The sequence below is a fragment of the Dipodomys merriami genome, unplaced genomic scaffold (genome assembly GCF_024711535.1).
Source record: "Dipodomys merriami isolate MVZ:Mamm:240054 unplaced genomic scaffold, mDipMer1.0.p SCAF_1, whole genome shotgun sequence".
Taxonomy (NCBI): Eukaryota; Metazoa; Chordata; class Mammalia; order Rodentia; family Heteromyidae; genus Dipodomys; species Dipodomys merriami.
The window spans coordinates 40,816,835-40,835,544 of record NW_027202270.1 but is presented as its reverse complement, the minus strand read 5'-3'; the positions used below and the strand labels follow the sequence as shown (position 1 = coordinate 40,835,544).

General features: G+C 37.6%; 1 protein-coding gene across 5 annotated transcripts in view; it reads right to left on the bottom strand.

The window, feature by feature from the left end:
• Lnpk (lunapark, ER junction formation factor) overlaps positions 1-18,603 on the bottom strand; it is an 80,367-nt gene extending 61,764 nt beyond the window's left edge. Inside the window, exons 1-4 of one of the 5 annotated variants that reach the window (XM_070020535.1) lie at positions 18,336-18,603; positions 10,388-10,476; positions 7,778-7,819; positions 6,257-6,444 (exon numbers count right to left, since the gene is read on the bottom strand). In XM_070020535.1, the coding sequence (XP_069876636.1) occupies positions 6,257-6,444; positions 7,778-7,819; positions 10,388-10,414 (257 nt within the window). In that variant the 5' untranslated portion in view covers positions 10,415-10,476; positions 18,336-18,603. Of the gene's footprint in view, positions 1-6,256; positions 6,445-7,777; positions 7,820-10,387; positions 10,477-11,676; positions 11,782-17,988; positions 18,128-18,335 lie in introns of those variants that run through there. The other 4 variants (XM_070020527.1, XM_070020504.1, XM_070020511.1 and 1 more) reach the window with 4 other exon arrangements.
• Between the last annotated feature and the right edge of the window lie 107 nt (positions 18,604-18,710).

Genomic DNA, 18,710 nt, shown 5'->3' with positions numbered 1-18,710 from the left:
TACACTCATACAACCACTTTGGAAAGCAGTCTGGAGGGTCCTTAGAAAGCTAAAGATTGACCTCCCTTACGACCCAGTCATACTACTTCTAGGCATCTACCCTGAACAACAGGAACCAATATACAAGGACACGCGCACCTCCATGTTTATTGCAGCACTGTTCGCAATAGCTAGGATATGGAAACAACCTAGATGCCCCACCACAGATGAATGGATCCAAAAATTGTGGTATCTATACACAATGGAATATTATGCAGCCATTAGAAATGACAAAATAATGGCATTTGCAGGGAAATGGATGGAGCTAGAAGGAATCATGTTGAGCGAGGTAAGCCAAGAACGAAGAGACAAACAGTACATGCTCTCCCTGATAAGTGGATGATGAATCCAAAATGTTAGGTGATATGACAAAACTAACAGGACTTAAGAAACAAAGAACTCCCACTCATCTGGTTGAACCACTACTAAATATCCCCATGCTGCTGATCACATATATGGTATATAACATATGAGCACCGTTATATATTACAGACTGTGATAGACAATTTGCTCCAGGAAAGTTAGAATGAACTTGTGACTTTGAATGAGCATCATTATTCCACAATACTGTGAATTTCCGGAAATTAAGTAATCACTTAATCACAATCAAAAAAAAAAAAAAAAAAGAACCTTGGGGAAGGGAGGGAGGGAGGGGATGGTAGGGGGAAAACAATGGAGGGGGTAACAATGTTCAAGAGGAAGTGGAAGTGTACTCATTACCTCACTCATGTAACTGTAACCCTCTGTATAGTATCTTTACAATAAAAAAAAAAAGAAAAAAATAAAAAGAAAAAAATAAAATAACAAGAAACCAGAAACAATCCAATATCTTTCAGCAGGTAAGTGGCTAAATAAAGTGTGATACATTAATATCACAGAATACTATTCAGCAATAAAAAGGAAGATACTATTAATATACTGTACAATGTGGATGGATCTCACAAATATAATGATGCAGATACAATGACACCCACATGGACCACTCAGAAGTTCCCTCAAAATGTTTTCCAACCTTCTAGCTGGTCTGAGGAAATATCTAGTACATACTAGTCTATGATCAAAGTCATATCCTCAAAGGCTTAAATTTCTTTCCCACTCTAAGAGGAAAACAAAAAGGAATCAAAAGAAAAAATATATGGTTGACTTTAGGATGATAAACATTTTGTAACTGATTTCAGAAACTACAAAAAATGAAATGTCTACAAAATTATAATTACTCAAAAATGAGTGAAGTCTTGCCGGGCGCCGGTGACTCACACCTGTAATCCTAGCTACTCAGGAGGCTGAGCTCTGAGGATCATGGTTCAAAACCAGGCCAGGCAGGAAAGTCCGTGAGACTCAGTGCAGGGACAGCGCCCAGGCCCAGAGTTCAGGCCCCACGACCAACCAAAAAAAAAAAAAAATGAGTGAAGTCTAAAAATCTGCTTATACGGAAAAGGTCAGATAATGTGATGTTAGGAAAATGAACCCTTAAATATGTATTTTAATGTTTTCGTTTCTTCCATGCATGTGTTTCTAAAGCATTTATAAGATTATTTCTTTGTTGCTTTGTATGTCCCTCCCCCACAGTGTAACCCCCGCTTTCACTATATTTGATGTCAGTATAACATGTGGAGGAGATGGGGACAAACAAGTCGTTTTAGGATTCAGGTGGACCTGTTGCAACAATGAGAAGTACAAAATGTCATGTCAAAACCAGCTTTACAATGTCGGTGTGGGGGGGGGGTATAATTGGGTGGGGGGAGGGGGGTAAAATTGGGTGGGGGGAGGGGGGAGGCGGGGAAGGGAAGTGAAGGGTAAACAAAGGAGGAGGCTGCAATGCTTGGTAAGAAATGTATGCATTATCCTGCCCATGTAATTGTAGCCCCTCTGTACAGTATGTTCTCAAATAAAATAAAATACAATTAAAAAATAAATTAAAAAAAAATCTGCTTATAAAGTTAATCCTAGAATGGGATGGTAAAGTACTTGCCTAGTATGTATAAGGCCCTGAGTCCAACCCCTAGCACCACTGGGGGAAAAAAAAAGTTAATAATAGAGATAAAACTAAATGGTTGTTCAAGTAAAACAAAACAAACTAACAAAAAAAAAAAAAAAAACCAATAAACCAACTTAGTTCCTGGTGAAGCACACCTTTGGGAGGCAGAGGCCTAAGGCTCATGAGTTCAAGTCCAACCTGGAGAACGAGAGAGACCTTATCTCAAAATAAATTTTTAAAAAGAAAAAATTAAACCAACTCCCAAAGTAATGTCAGTATGATGCAGAAATACAAAATTGTTAAGTGTACCTTAGACTTTCCCTATGAAACAGTCTTAAGAATGCTTATGAAATATAATTAGCATTTGGACTACAATTTAAGTTTCATTTACATTTCAGTAAGAGTTGAAAGGTTAGATAAATATACTAGTGAACATTCAGGTTCTAGAAAAACAATTTGGAATGCCACCAAAGTATTTCATATTACATGGCAAAGAAAAGATAAAATCTCAAAGCATCTTCTGTGGAGCAGTAATAGTTTACAACAAAGGACTATTTTGGAATAGTCCTTTTTGGAATATAATAAATGCTTAGTCCATGGGCTGGGAAGGTGGTTCAGTGGTAGAGCATTTGCCTTGCATGCCTGAGGCCCTGGGTTCAATTCCTCAGCACCACATAAGCAAAAAGAAAAAAGCCGGAAGTGGTACTGTGGCTCAAGTGGTAGAGTGCTAGCCTTGAGCTGAAGAGCTGAGGGACAGCGCCCAGGCCCAGTGTTCAGGCCCCACAACCAGACCCAAAAAAATAAAAAAATAAATAAATGCTCAGTCCTGATCCATGACCTCTCTAGTAAATGCATTTAGGAAATGGGAATATATAGACAGCTGTCACATTTTAGAAATATCAGCCAGATTTCTAAGCTGTAAAATCAATGTAAACTGTGAAGAATAAAGCAATGCATTTTATCACTCTCTCTGCCTCTAACACTTTAATCCTAGTCATGTACTTATTTTCCAAAGATTTGTTGGATAACTGGTCTACGACTTCAAAAATATATAGCTTACTGAAATGAAAGTCGCAATAGCTGAGAACAAAGTCACAAATGTAAATAAGGCAAATTGAGAAATTGCTACAGCTTAACAAGTCAAGAAATACTAGATGCAGGTGACAAAAAATAGAAGGACACAGTAAGGTCAAAAAGCTCGAGGAATTATACATTTAAGGAAACAAAATTTTTCTTTTTCCCCTCAAGTAAATCATATTCTCATCAGGTTCATAGTATTTTCTGCTCTATTCTTGGAAGATCTTCCCTCAACTCCTGATACAAAGAATATGAAGAATGAACAGAAACAAAAATTTCAAATGCTGCCAAAAACATATGGAATGAAATATCTAATTTAAAAAACCATCCACTAGAGAGGATTGCCATTATTATTTTGAGGATTCTTTCATACAATATCTCATCTCTGTTTATATAAATGCCATTAAATACTGTATATATAATTTTCATCAATTCCAACTTTTGCCACACTGGTTCTTCCTTTTATTTCTCAATTCATAACTTTCTCAAAAGAGGTCTTCTAGGACGAACCTAAAGTAGCCTATTTTATGACATCATCTATTGAAAAAAAACACTAAAACTGTTTTCTTGTATCTACTTCTTTGTGTTTCTAATCCCAAGTTCCATGACAGTAAAATTTATTGTACATTGTTCTTTTAAGTCATTCAAAATATTGTTACATTCAAGATACATTGTTACAGAAAATCCCTCACCCTCTCAAAAGCCACTTCAGCCTTCTCCCTCTTAGGAAGCAGAGTGGCCTACCAGCTCGCCCTAACCAAGTTTACAGGGAAGAGACAACACTGCTTTCATGTACATGATGTAATATGAAACTTTTTAAATCCCCTTAATACTATTTTTTTGTTTTCTTTTGAATGGGCAGTCATGGTGACCCTCACCCTTTTTATTCCTCCCCCAACATGACATATATGAAGAAAGGCTTTAAATCTCCCTGGAAATGGATTGAGGTGTGACAGTGGCTGGAACTCCTTTGTGCACCAACTTGAGATCACTTCAATAAAAATGTACACCTTGAAAAAAAAACTCATATGAATACTTTCCCCATCATCAGTATCTAGGACAATATTTAGGCACCAATTGCAGGTGCTTAATCATAATCACTTAAAAGACTAGGGCTTCATTCTTAATATTTATAAGCTACAAAAGCTTAAATCTCTCTCATTCAAATTTTTTTTATTGTGAAAATACTGTACAGAGGGGTTACAATTACATGGGCAAGATAATGAGTACATTTTTTATCAAGCATTGTAGCCTCCTCCTTTGTTTCCCCTTCCCATTCCTTCCCATCCTTCCCCGCCCCCCCATTCAAATTTTTATCCTAAGCTTCATACTTCTACTTAACCATTCATTTGACTGATAAATCTGGAAAATGCATGAGTATTTTACTCTCAGTGGGTCACTAAACCTGCTCATGTTGTTCCTTCTCTATTTAAATGAATGTCTGAATATTCTAAGCCATAAACTTGAGCTTGATCCTTAATGTGATTCCTCCTTCTCACCCTATTTAACCAATCACCAAAAGCCTCTCCATATTACATCAATTCTATCTCCTAAATCTCTTCATTCTATCCGCTTCATTCATTTCACTTGTTCCTCTTAAACCTCAGCATTCCACATCACAGTTAATCATTTTTCTCATCAACTACACTAACCTCCTAACTTCCTGCTCTATATCCAATCTTATCCCCCGCCCCCTCTAATTTATTCTCATTCTGTTCCCTTAGTGGCCCCAATGGCTTCCCATAATTTTAGAATAAAGTCTAAAATCTTTACCATGGACCAACATCCACATAAAACATCATTAGCCTAGTTACCAGGACTCTTAACTTTTTAAATCCACCATGTTCTAGCCTATCTTAGGGCCTCTGAGTATGCTGTTTCTTTGGCCTAAAATACTCTTGTCATGTCACACAACTGTAGATGAACTTATTCTGCTGACACTTATTCTACAAACACTTTTTCAGGGATCTATAAAAAATAGAATTTTAAAGATATATTTCCTTTAGTCTCAAAGGGATTCCTGGCTTAACAGTTACAGTTATCTAGATACTGGAAGGAAAGTTGAAGATCTAATTAGTTATTAGATCTTATTAGTTATTATTGATTCTAAGATAAGATTCTCCTCGATTGTTTTGGAAGGTATAATATAACCACATAAACTCTTACAAAGCAGAACTTTCTATAGTCAAGGGCAAAGTAAGTCAGAGAGTTGCAGAAGTTAGCCAACAACCCTAAGGGTGAGGCAGATTCCCCAGATTCCAGAACATGGGCCAGTTGATTCTTGATTTAAGCAGCGAACTAGTCAAGCTGCCTATACTTCCAGCTTTCAGAATTCTAATATAATGTACGTTGTTTTAAGCTGCGTAAGTTTTAGCAGCAATGAAAAACTAACATCAAGGCTCTTCTTTGACCCCTTGCCTCACCCCAGACTGGGTTATGGTCCGTTAAATGCTCCCATAGCATTCTGTTCTTCCAATGACAGGACAGTCATCATATTTATTGCTTAATGTAGGTAGTCTAAGATCTCTAGACAGTGATTTTGTGTTTTTGTGTACTATACCCACCATAATGCAATATGTACAAAATTGATAACCATAAATGCCAAATGAATAAGCTTTTGTTCAATTGTCTCCCAAAATTCTCAAGTCATGAGATGCCTCCTATAAAGTGCTAAATTACAAAATACTTAAGGATCAACTGCCTATTGCAGTGACTAAAAAAGGGAAAACAAGAAACTTGCGATGAATACATATTCAGATCCATTTGCATAGTTATTTTGGTTTTACAAACTCTCCCCCACTTATTACTTCTCCCTACTCCAAGAGAACACCTTTAGGATATCATGGCCACCTACTAGAGACTAACAAAACATTGCCATATAAAACTATCATTATTAACACTAGGTGACACTTTTAGGTATATTGGAATCCAAATAAAGCTATAAAAGAATTTCTCCCCCTCTGTAAAGTATTTTCACAATAAAAAAACTTAATTAAAAAAAAAGAATTTCTCTAACTTTAAAAAATGCTTTCTTCAAGCTGCAAAAGCAAATCATATTTCTTCAATCTTAGATATTACTATTTCATAATATAAAAAGACTGAATATATTAAACCTATCTGGTCAGAAAAGGAAAACATCAGTAAGAAGAATAATTTACTTACATCAATGGAAAAGCAAAAAATGGAAGTGTCATGGCAAGTCTTGCTGTAAATTCATCAGGTAGATACCACAAGTACACAATTAAGCATGTAAACAGATATAGAACTGAAGAGTAGAGAATTAATCTTCCAACCCATAATTTTTGTAATCTCTGATTTTTTTCCCTAAATTCTTCCAATGCTTGAATTTCCTGTTAAAGAGAAAATCCCACATTATAAATCTCAAATTTCGGTAAAATTTAAAAAGTTAAAAAATGTTTTTTTGCATGATGGGAAAGCAATTGTAGAATTATGTAAAAGTCAATAAAATGTAATATACTAATATTTTAAAACAGAATATAAAATGAAAAGGAAGCTAAAAATGAAGCCAAAATTTTATAATGCCTACTCTAACAAAACACTTTTTTAAAACAAAAATTACTATTTGCTATCAAATTGGCAAAGATTAGCAAAATGAAATTGACATCAGGAAATATTTATTGAGTCAATCAAGTAATGTTTCATATATATGGCTTTTCAAAACTCTGGCAATTAAAAAATTAATTATTGGATGCCAGTGGCTCACACCTGTAATCCTAGCTATTCAAGAGGCTAAGATCTGAAGATTGCAGTTCAAAGCCAGTCCAAGCAGGGAAGTCCTGCAAACGCTAATCTCCAATTAAGCACCAAAAAGGCCAGAAGTGGAGCTGTGGCTAAAGTGATAGAGCACTAGCAAAATAAATAAATAAATAAATAAATAAATAAACAATAAAAAGCTCAAAGAAAACACCCAGACATAAGTTCAAGTCCCAGGATCAACACACAAAAAAATAAGCAACCTGTACTGCATCTCTTTCAGTCTCTTAACCACATCCAATATTCTCAGGAAAATAAAAGGGAACACTTTTTATAATAATAGGAAATACAAAAAGCTATAAATGCTCTACAGACTGATAAAAATTGTTACAGAATAGCCTATAACCTTCTGTATGCTATCAGTTACATTGACTTATGCCACACTGTTAGGTCTGCCTGGGAGAACAGCCCCTTCCCCCTTCTTCTTCACCTGCCTGAAACCAGTAATCACCTGTGAATCTGCATAGGGCCCCAAGCTCTGAGATCACTTCCACATCCTCTGTGGTCCCACCTCTTGCTTTTCCCTAAATAATCGGGCTCAACAGGAATCTCCTCCTCTTTCTCTCTTTTTCTCATTTTCCTTCCCTCTGTCTCTGCATGCTTCCATCTTCTGTAGGCTGGCAGTTGCTCTCCCCTCAATAAATTCTTTTCTGCCTAACCCATGTGGTGGGTTTCCTTTCCTGCAAACCTTACACACTGTAGGTCTGTTTTTGTTCTGAGGGTCTATTATTTGATAGACTTCTTAAACCATTGATAGACTGGATTTTTGTTAAGATCAGGTAACAATAAAGTTCTCAGGTATATTTCTATATCAACTCTAAATTCCCATATTACATCTGTTCATTAAAATAATGATTATTAAAATATTAACACACAAAATGAATTAAAATATCTGAGCCAAAAACATACCTTATCTATACTTTCTAGAACTTCTACAGTTGAAGGTTTTGCCTGTTATAGAAATAGAAATAAGATTTAAACTTGTTGCTGCAAACTTAGAAATATTTTAATTTATATAATCATAAAAAATTTCAATTCAAAATAAATTTTTATCAAATGTTGTCAAACTATATATTTCTATTTTTAACCGCAGATTTAATTACAATTTAATTACAAATGGAATGACATAGACTTAAAACATAAGCTTTTTTTCTACTTGACTTTATTCTTAGGATTTTATTACTCTTTTGCCATTCTTTGTTTTTGTTTTCTTTGTGCCAGTGCTTGAACTTAGGCTATCTCACTCTCCCTGAACTTGCATGCTTATAAAGGGCACTCTACCACTTGAGCCAGGCCTTCAATCAACATTTTGTTATTTAATTAGAGATGGAGTCTTGCAGACTTTTCTGCCCAGGCTGGGTTCAAGCCTCAATCCTTCAGGTCTCAGCCTCTTAAGGAGCTAGGATAACAGGTATGAGTCATCAATGGCCAGGTTAACTTTTACCATTCTCAGTCTCAAGAAAACATACTTTATAAGCAGAAACTAATTTTGCTCCGAGAAAAATTTTGAGACAAATATTTTAAAAAGAATTCGCATATAAAATATTCATGGACTAAATATGGTCTGAGTCAGTATTGCCTTGGAGACAAAAATCAACAGACTATCTTTATTCTAGATTCCTAAAATATGTTATTTTTTATGAATATCAGATTTTTAAGGTACATTTAAGAACATTATGGTATAGCTCATTTGCAAAAGGTAATTTTATACCACCTAGAATAAACATTAGCCAAAACAGCTCATAACAAGTGAAAAAATATTGACCAATTATATACTCAACAATACAAATAAGACTAGACATGGTGGCTCACGCATGTAATTCCATGTACATAAGAGACATAGGTAGGTAGATAGGAAGGTTCCAATCTCAGGCCAGCCAAAGTAAGACCCTATTTGAAAAGTAACTAAAGCAAAAATGGCTAGAAAGCATAGAGCCCTTGCATAGCAAGCACATGGCTCTGAATTTGAACCCCAAAAATGATAGCAAAAGGAAAAACTAAAAATCTAAGACTGTAAAAAAATATCAACTCATTATAGCTCCTTTAAGAGTTGTTAACAAGCCAGGCACTGGTAGCTCATGCCTGTAATCCTAGCTACTCAGAAGGCTGAGATCTGAGGATCATGGTTCAAAGCCAACCTGGGCAGGAAAGTCTGTGAGACTCTTATCTCCAATAAACCACTCAGAAAACCAGAAGAGGTCTGTGGCTCAAGTGGTAGAGCACTCACCTTGAGCTTAAGAGCTGAGGATAGTACCCAGCCACAGAGTTCAAGCCCCAACCGACAAAAAAGAAAAAAAAAAAATTGGGGTCATCTTATTCATGTCTGGTATCAAGACAACTGATCTCATACAAGTAGAAAGTAAAATGGTAGCCAAGGGTTGGTGCCTCACATTTGTAATGCTATTGATGCATACCAGCTGAGACAGCAAAGGTCCTGAGACTCACCTGCAATTAACTACAAAGAAAGCTAAAGGGGTGCTGTGACTGCAGTGGTAGAGAGCCAACCTTCAGAAAAAATGCTAAGACAGCAGCCAGATCTTGAGTTCAAGTCCCCATACCACCACAAAAGAAAAAAAAATGGTGGCTACCAGAATCTAGCAAAATTGAGTATGGCAGTTGTTGGGTTGGAGAATCAAAAAATACAGACGATAGGAGAAGTTCAACAGATCATTATATATACAGTTCTTATACAACATAGTAACTATAACTAATGATGCACTATATTTGTTGTTGTTGTTGTTATTGTTAGTCATGGGGCTTGAACTCAGGGCCTGGGCACTGTCCTTAAGCTTTCTCCACTCAAGGCTAACACTCTACCACTCTGAGCCACAGCTCTACTTACAAGTTTTCTGGTGGTTAATTGGAGATAAGAGTCTCACAGACTTTCCTACACAGGCTGGCTTCAAACCACAACCCTTAGACCTGGCGAAATACTGTATTTTTGACAAATGCTAAGAGAGTGTACATTAAGTGTTCTCACCATAAAAATGACAACTAAGTGATGTAACAAATATGAAATTATCTAGGTTTAACCATTCCACTTCAAAACCTCATATTATATACCATAAATACATTCAATGTTATCTGTTGACAAAAAATAAAGGAAATTAATACAATACCAATCTAAAATATGGATTATTTGATTAACAGCAAAAACTAAATTATGTACCAAGTAATGCTAGAGTTCAAGAGCCATGACCAACAAAAATAAATAAATAAATAAATAAATAGCAAAAAAGGTAAGGGACAACACATCTAGTCTGATTTCAAATCCTAGTAATGTCATGCATACACACACACACACACACACACACACACACACAAATTTAAGTAGTACTACAATAATATGTAAAGTAAAAAGTAGTTTTGATAGAAAAATGAAAAAATTAAAGAGAAATTAATAGATATCAAACTACAATAACAACAATAACAAAAAAGGCTATACTACAAAGGAGACTTTTACAAAAAGCTTTATGTAACATGATATAGAGTATTCCAATGATATAGAGTATTCCTTACCCTCCATCGAGAAAATAATCCTCCCATCTTTTATTTGTAGAAACTTGGCACAAGGATATAAATCATCAGTTGTTCAAAGAAAGTCACAGCTAGAAATAAAGTATTGAAAAAATTAATCTCCCAGTAAAATTTCTACATTGTAATCTACCTTAAAATACTTTAAAATATTAATTTCATTGGACTCCACTTACATGGAATTTGAATTAAGATAATCATTGGGATGGAGTCCACCTTTTTACAATCCTCTCTTTATATTTAAAATAAAATTGAAAAGGCTTTTTAAATGACAAAGAATATAGGCTTCTAAATGTTTTCCTATGTGTCCTTGCAACATAACTTTTACTATGCTACTTTCACTATACATACTTCAAACAATTTCTGTCATTCTACCATCTCCTATCTAACCTAGTTATCTGGAATGAGGAGAGTTCTATAATGCTCAGAATAACATCATCTTATACGGAGCCTTAGACAGCCAACTGGATTGTAAGTAGGAAAAAAAACACATTATTTAATGAACATATTATTTAATAACTTTAAGTCTTTATTTTTGTAAATTAAGAGTTAGTATCAATACTTTCTCACAGAATAGACTTTAGTATTACTAGTTTATAGATAAAGAAGCTTAATAAAAAGATATTTAGTGATCTACCCAATAGTATGGAAGATATTTGGCCTTGAGCCTTTCTACCTATCAAACACTACTATGCTCAACACTCCAAATTAACATTTCTAAGTTAACATTGTCTAAGTTTCTCAAGCTAGTTGATCTCCATGTCAACTAGCTAATTGTGTATCATTCTTTTGTTTATCCATGTTTCTCAATGTTTTATATAGATTAAGCAATGTTGTATGCTAGGTCATTTTATCAGTCAATACTACATAAATGTTGATCTTCTGTACTTCAAATGACAAAAGTATACTTTCAAACTAATCTATTTTTGCCAAGTTACAGGTATATACTTACCATTTGGTGAAACTGTTTCATTTATACACACACACACTTATTGATGGCATATTTCTCATATTTTTAGCCATAAATATAATCATTAAATAATATCAGTATTAAGAACTACAACACTATTAATATATTGGAATTAGTATAAGGAATATCTAGCTTAAGAGTTTCTTTGAAATTAAAAAGTCTAGTTATAAAATATTTATAATCTAGTCTGAAACACACTGAAGTTTATAAATATAATGTTTTATTTTTGTTTTTGGTAACACTAGAGTTTGAACTCAATGCCTTACATTGGTTACATTAAAGTGCTCTATCACTTGAGCCATACCTCCTTGTTTTGCTTTTGTTATTTTTCAGACAAGAACCCACACTTTTTCCAGGATTGGCTTCAGACCATGATTCTCCCATCTCTGACTCCCAGGTACCTGGGATTATTACAGACATGAACTGCCATACCAGGCTTGTTCTTTGAGATACCATTTTTTCCAAATTGGCCTTCAAACACAATCTCTGCCTCCCAAGTAGCTGGCATGAGCCACAAAACCTAGCAATATAACAAACATCATAAGCCACATTTCAGCTGAAAAGTAAATGTTATTAATCCAGCATTAACTCAGTATTTCAATTCCTAAAAAATAGTTGTAGGGTATCCAGGAACTCTAAAGAACAAAAATATAAATTTCTAGTCACAATATTAAGTAAATCTCAAATCCTTAAAGATGCTAAAAATAATCACCAAGTAAAGTCTGGAGATTCAGATGAACCATTTAACTTGGTATTCTCGAAGTTTGTATTATCCCACTATTTGTGATCTAATGCGTAGTATCTAGTAGAATATTTCATACACACAGCCTGCATATTTTCATGTGTAAGAGAACTTACATTTTTCCAAGTCAAGTTTTTGGCTATCACACCCTGAGACTGTGAATTTATCTGTTTGTTTCTTTGGGCTTAACCCAGGATGGTCTCAACTCAAGGAGTACTCAGGCTTAGACGGCTGAGTACTAAGATTATAGGTTTGGGCCACCACTTCCAGCTTATCTTGGCGAGCTTAAATTTTTAATATTTAAAATTAATCACTATATCATTTGGTAAACTGGTCCCTAAGACAAATGTTTCATGTGAATTTTATCATTTGGATACTATGCCTCCAGATTACCAATGATGATTCTCAAATGGAACTTAAGAACTATGCCAATTTAAGTAGCAGGAACAGATAAAGCCTTTTTTTAGGTTTTAGTGGTTTTGTTTTCTTTCCAGTACCAGAGACTAAATTCAAAGACTCGACTATTTTTTTTTAATTGTAAAGATGCTGTACATAGAGGTTACAGTTACCTGAGTAATGAGTACATTTCTTATCGAGCAATTACCCCCTCCTTTGTTATTCTCTCCCTATCCCTTCCCTCCCCCACAATCCCCATTTTCCCCCTGCCCGCCCCACCACAGAAGTTGTAAAGTTTGATTCCAACAGTGTCTTGTGTCATTGGTGCAATAGATCATCTTGTGTCTTTGTTTCAGCATTTTGTTATTTCCCTTCCCCTCCCTAAATTAGATAAATGCATATACAAGATGCAGAGTACCAAAATCAAGTACAGTGACAACAGGGGATATACCATAGGGGGAATAACATACAAAGGAAACAAAAAAAAAGATCAGAGTACATTAAAAACAACAACAAAGACTTGTGTCCATATCTTGGGGTTCATTTCACTTATATGGTCATAAGTGCATAGCTTTTGAGTTTTTCTATTCATCTTATAAAATTATCCTAGACGTATACTAATTACTGCAAATGAGGGAAACCATGCATTTCTTTGGGTCTGGCTTACTTCACTTAATATGATTTTTTTCCCAAGTCTTTCTATTTCCTAACAAATGGGGTGGTGTCATTCTTTCGGATGGAAGCATAGAATTCACACACACACACACACACACACACACACACACAAAATGTTGTCTTGATCCATTCATCTACTGAGGGCCATCTGGGTTGGTTCCATATCTTAGCTATAGTCAATAATGCTGCAATAAACATAGTTGTGCTGGTAGCTTTAATATGGCCTTGTTTGTAATCATTTGAGTACATTAATCATTTGAGTGGAATGCTGGGTCCTCGGGAAGCTCTATGTGGAGTCTTTTGAGGAACTTCCAGACTGCTTTACAAAATGGTTGAACAAGTTTACACTCCCACCAACAGTGCAGTAGGGTTCCCTTTTGGCCACATCCCATCCAGCATCTGTTGTTAATAGATCTATTGATTATAGCCATTCTAACTGGAGTGAGGTAGAATCTCAATGTTGTTTTGACTTGTATTTTTTTAATGTCCAGAGAAGTTGAGCATTTCTTCATGTATCTATTGGCCATTCTTATTTCCTTTTCAGAGAAGTCTCTCTAAGTCTTTAGCCCATGTATTAGTGAGGCGGTTGTTTCTTTGAGGATTTTTTTTGGGGGGGGGAGTTAATTTTTTGATTTCTAAGTGTATTTTAGATATGAGAGGACCTTTACTTTTGCTTGGCTTTTTCAAACTCAAAGCTGATGCTCTACCATTTAAGCCATATCTCTACTCTGGCTTTCTGTTGGTTAATTAGAGATAAGAGTCTCATAAACTTTTCTGTCCACACTAGCTTTGAACAGTGATCAGATCTCAGCCTCCAGAGTAGCTAGGATTACAGGCATGTGCCACCAGGATCCAGCAGCATCTTAGTTTTGATTTAAAAAAAAAAAACTGACATATTTCCCAACTTAAAGGCAGAAATTAAGCGTGCTTTTCATAATTTAGGCGGGAATACTTATAAATATATATACACGTATCTCTGACTCAAATAGCAAACAGGATAAAATGAAAAGTGAGCTATAAACACAAGAGTCAGCATTAATACAATGTCATCCTATAGTCCAAATTCTTTATTAGACTAAATTTAAATGCTTAAATCTGCATTAAAGAAATGCTAAATTATTCACTAAAATCATGCAACTCCAGCTAAAAGAACTGGCACTAGAAGTTGGAAACATAGCCTTTATTTTACCATGTATCACTTTTTTTAATGAATATCTGAAATATATGTATAGTTATTGTGATTAACACTAATTTTGACATCAATTATTTGCATGGAGAATGTTTTGGTATTAATAAAAAAAATATAGTTAAACCTCCAAGTTCCCTGAAACAGGGTATTTTGCTTTTAAATTTGTCCCCTAAAACATTAGAATGACAGTCATTAAATGCTATTTGTATGCTTTCATATTCACAATCAAAGAAATATCCGAACTTTGTTGTTGTAGTGACTTCTCTATCAAATTCTAGTATGAAAGGAGTTGATTTACTATAATCCACATGGATAGGTAATTCAAAACAGGCATAAAAGCACAACAAAATTAAATAAATAGCTTCTATAGCTTTAGTTTCATAGTTCTATTTTCAACCACTGGCTCCCCTTTCTATCTAACCATGTAATTCCAATTTTAGTGGCCCATCACTTACTATGAAATTACAAATTATATAACCTTTCTGTTCATAACTTCATTTACAAAAGTCTGATAGTTAAAAATCCTCTTAAATGTTGAAAGGTTTAAATGTTTCATTGCTGAAATATTGCCATTTTTTAATCTGTTTTCTTTCAAACACTTGAAAATACCTAGAAACCAAATAACCCCAACATTTCTTTCTGAAGCATAAAATTCGTTTGCCTTTGAATGAGCAAGTGGCTCATCCTCAAGTGGCTTCCACAAACATGTAAGGTCTCTTTCCACTCTGCTATTACAATGGGACTCACATGACCTTAAGAGCTGGGTATATTCTAATGTGTTTATAATGAACAATAATGTCCACTTGAATGCTACCCATTAAATGCTATTCACACTCAGGTCTGAGCATCAGAAATTAAAAGCATAGTTGGGCACTGGTGGCTCATGCCTGTAATCCTAGCTATTCAGGAGGCTGAGATCTGAGAATCACAGTCAGAGGCCAACCCGGGCAGGAAGTCTCTGAGACTCTTCTCTCCAATTAACCACCAAAAAAGCCAGAAATGGAGCTGTGTCTCAAGTGGTAGAGCACTAGTGTTGAGCAAAATAGTTGAGGGACAGCACTCAGGCCCATGAGTTCAAGCACCAGGAGCAGCACAGAAGAAAAAGGAGAACAAAGAAAGGAGAAGAAGGAAGGAAGAAGCAAGAAGGAAGGAGAGGAGGAGCAGCAGCAGCAGCAGCAGGAGGCAGTGGCAGAGGGAGGGGGAAAAGGAAGGAAGGAAGGAAGGAAGGAAGGAAGGAAGGAAGGAAGGAAGGAAGGAAGGAAGGAAGGAAGGAAGGAAGGAAGGAAGGGAGGAAGGGAGGGAGGGAGGGAGGGAGGGAGGGAGGGAGGGAGGGAGGGACTGAAGGAGGGAGGAAGTGAAGGAGGGAAGAAGGGAGGGAGAGAGGGAGGGAGGGAGAGAGGGAGGGAGAGAAGGAGGGAGGGAAAAAAAGAAATTAAAAGTTTAAGTATTTTCTTAAATTTTTAGCCCACCTAAAACCACACTGAAGCAAGTAAGTCAAGTTGATCTGAATTCAAAACATAGCTCAACCACATACTTGCTACATACTCTTGGCTACATTAAACTTTCTAAGCCTTAGTCTATAAAAAGTGGTAATTGATAATTTGGATTAAATTCAGATTGCTTGGATTAAATGAAATTATCATTTGGCACAGTGTGCAACAGATAATACATGCTTAATAAATTGTAGACATTGTTGTTGCTATCACCAGTAGTACTTAAATAAGCGTATTTCTTTAACTGCTTGTAAAAGATCTACATCATTATTTAAATTTTTAAAACTATACTTTGTGTTTTTGCTGATACTTTATTACTCTCATTTATGCTAGCATGAAAAAATATAGCAAAATATTCTGCAGATACTTACATTAAAAATAACCCTGTGATAGACAATTTGCCCCCGGAAAGTTAGAATGAACTTGTGACTTTAAATGAGCATCATTATTCCACAATACTATGAAATTTGGGGAATTATGTAATCACTTAATCACAATAAAAAAAAAAAAGAACCTCGGGCAAGGTAGGGAGGGAAGGGATGGATGGTAGGGGAAAAACAATGGAGGGGTAACAATGCTCAATAGGAAGTGTACTCATTACCTTGCTCATGTAACTGTAACCCTCTGTATAGTATCTTTACAATAAAAAATTTAAAAAAATAACCCTGTAGGTGTTTGGAGGAAATAACAAGGGAAGCTTAGTTTTATGTTTAATTTGTCAGGTTCCAAACTTAAACAAATCAGCCTTAACAGCTCCTTCAAAATAATATCACACTGTACAATTTAAGATTAACAGCAATTACTTGTAAAATTCTTAGTATCCAATGTCATAGTTGAGAAGACCCATTCAGAAATATGCCAAACCACATGTATTGCCCCAAAATAAAAGCAGCACACTTCTAAAGGCATACTTAATGTGTGATAATGAAGTGCTTGCTTTCAAAGTCAGTTTTCAAATGAAATAAATATTACCCCAAAACGACTAGTTCTACATTTAATATAGACTTTTTATATTTCATATAGAAATCTTTCATCTTTTTGGTAGCCATCTAACTTTTTTACATTCTTTGAAGTTAATACATGTTATATAAATACATGAAGTGCATTACTATAAACAGTGAACAGGGAAATTCAAAATTCTAAGTTTAAACGCACCATTCTTGTATTACCTGGCCCTCCTAAGTAAACACCATGGGCACTGCTGAGGACTAGGGAATAGCCTTCCTTGCCAGTCTAAACATGCGCCTGAAACTAGAGTGTTACATCCATCATACTCGCTGCTGAACAGTCAATTGTGTCGATAATGCGATCCAGGTCACAGAAAAAGGACAAAATAGTAGACTAAGGCCCACAAACTAGAAGCCAAGAGGGAAGAGCGGAACATGGAAAACTCAGTGAGTCACACAGAGGTCTTGCTTAGTACTGTTGAGAGAACAATTAGCAAAACTGAGTCACCAATCCCAGCTCACTCTCGGCCGGCCCGCACATCCAGTATTAAAGAATTAAAGCAGAGACGGTAGTTGAGATTGGTTTTTCTCCTAGCCAGCCTAGGACCCCCAACGCATCCCCACCCTATCCACTCCGCCTCTCCCGCGGACCACGGTCTCCGCACAAATAAAGACCATGGGCGTAGGGCAGCTTCCCGGGGCAGGGACCCACGCCCACTCGCGGGCTGAGCAGCGTGACACTGACAGTTTTCGGCCCCCCTTCCGAACTCTCACACTCGGGGCACCTCGAGCACGCAAGGGGGCGAGGGCAGCGCAAGATGGGCCAGTTTAGGGCCAATTCTTGCTCTTCTCCACACCCGTGGGCCAACAGGCGAGGCTCAAATCAGTCACTACCCGGAACCTCTTAAAAGGGAGCTTTGAAGAGTCCGGACTGGCTCCGGACCAGGCCGGCCCGGCCCCGCCCCGGCCCCGGCCCCGGCCCCGGCCCCGGCCCCGGGGAGCCGAGGTGGGGACAGGGGACTGCAGGTCGGCGCCCACCGCTGCGGGAGTCTAACAGGCGCCGCCGCAGGGCACCTAGGCCACTCAGCTAGGGTGTAGGCACTCGGGAAGCTGGCAGAGCCCAGCGCGCCGTCCCACCGCGGAGCCCTCCCGACCTCCGCCCGGAGAGCTCTACCTGCGTGAAGCGGGCACTGCCCGGCCGCGTCGTCAACCCCTGCCAGCCGCGGCGGCAGGCCGCGCAGCTCGCTTCACCTCAGAAGCAGACAGCAGCGGCCACTGACAGAGGGCCAGGCCTGGCCAATTCCTTCCCATCAAACCCCGCGCTCCTGTCGCCAGCCAACCAGCGCCGCAGCCGGCGCGCGCCGCTCCCTGGTCACGTGACGGGGCGGGGACGGGCCGGCGGTTGGGACGGGGGAGCTCCGCGTTTCTCCCGGGGAGCTTAGGCCCTGTTGGCCTCCGCGCCCTGGGTACTCTTCTCGTTCTCAGGTCGCGGGGGTGGACCACTACGATTAGGGCTCTTACCCAGGCCGTCTTTCTTACTCTTCCTCGACCTCGTTTCCTTTTAAAACTTCTTCCAAGTCTCATCGTAGACAGACCCTGACATGGATCTTGGTGGTCCCGCGCTGTGGCCAGAGGGGACAGGCCCGGGCACAAAGGAGTCGGGTGGCGCGTGTCTGGAGAGGAGGCTGCGCTCCGCGGTCCGGAGCCCCTGCCACGGCCGGCGACGGGGCGGTTCACATTACACAGCGCGCAAGAGCTCAGTTCCCAAGCTGGCCAGGGCAGACAGGCAGCCTGGAGCTAAGTGTGCTAGAAACTTCTATCTCTTGTGGACGTCATAAAGGGTTCTTTGATGATTGCGCACTCACCTCATTGAAGTGGTCATTTCAAACCGATGGT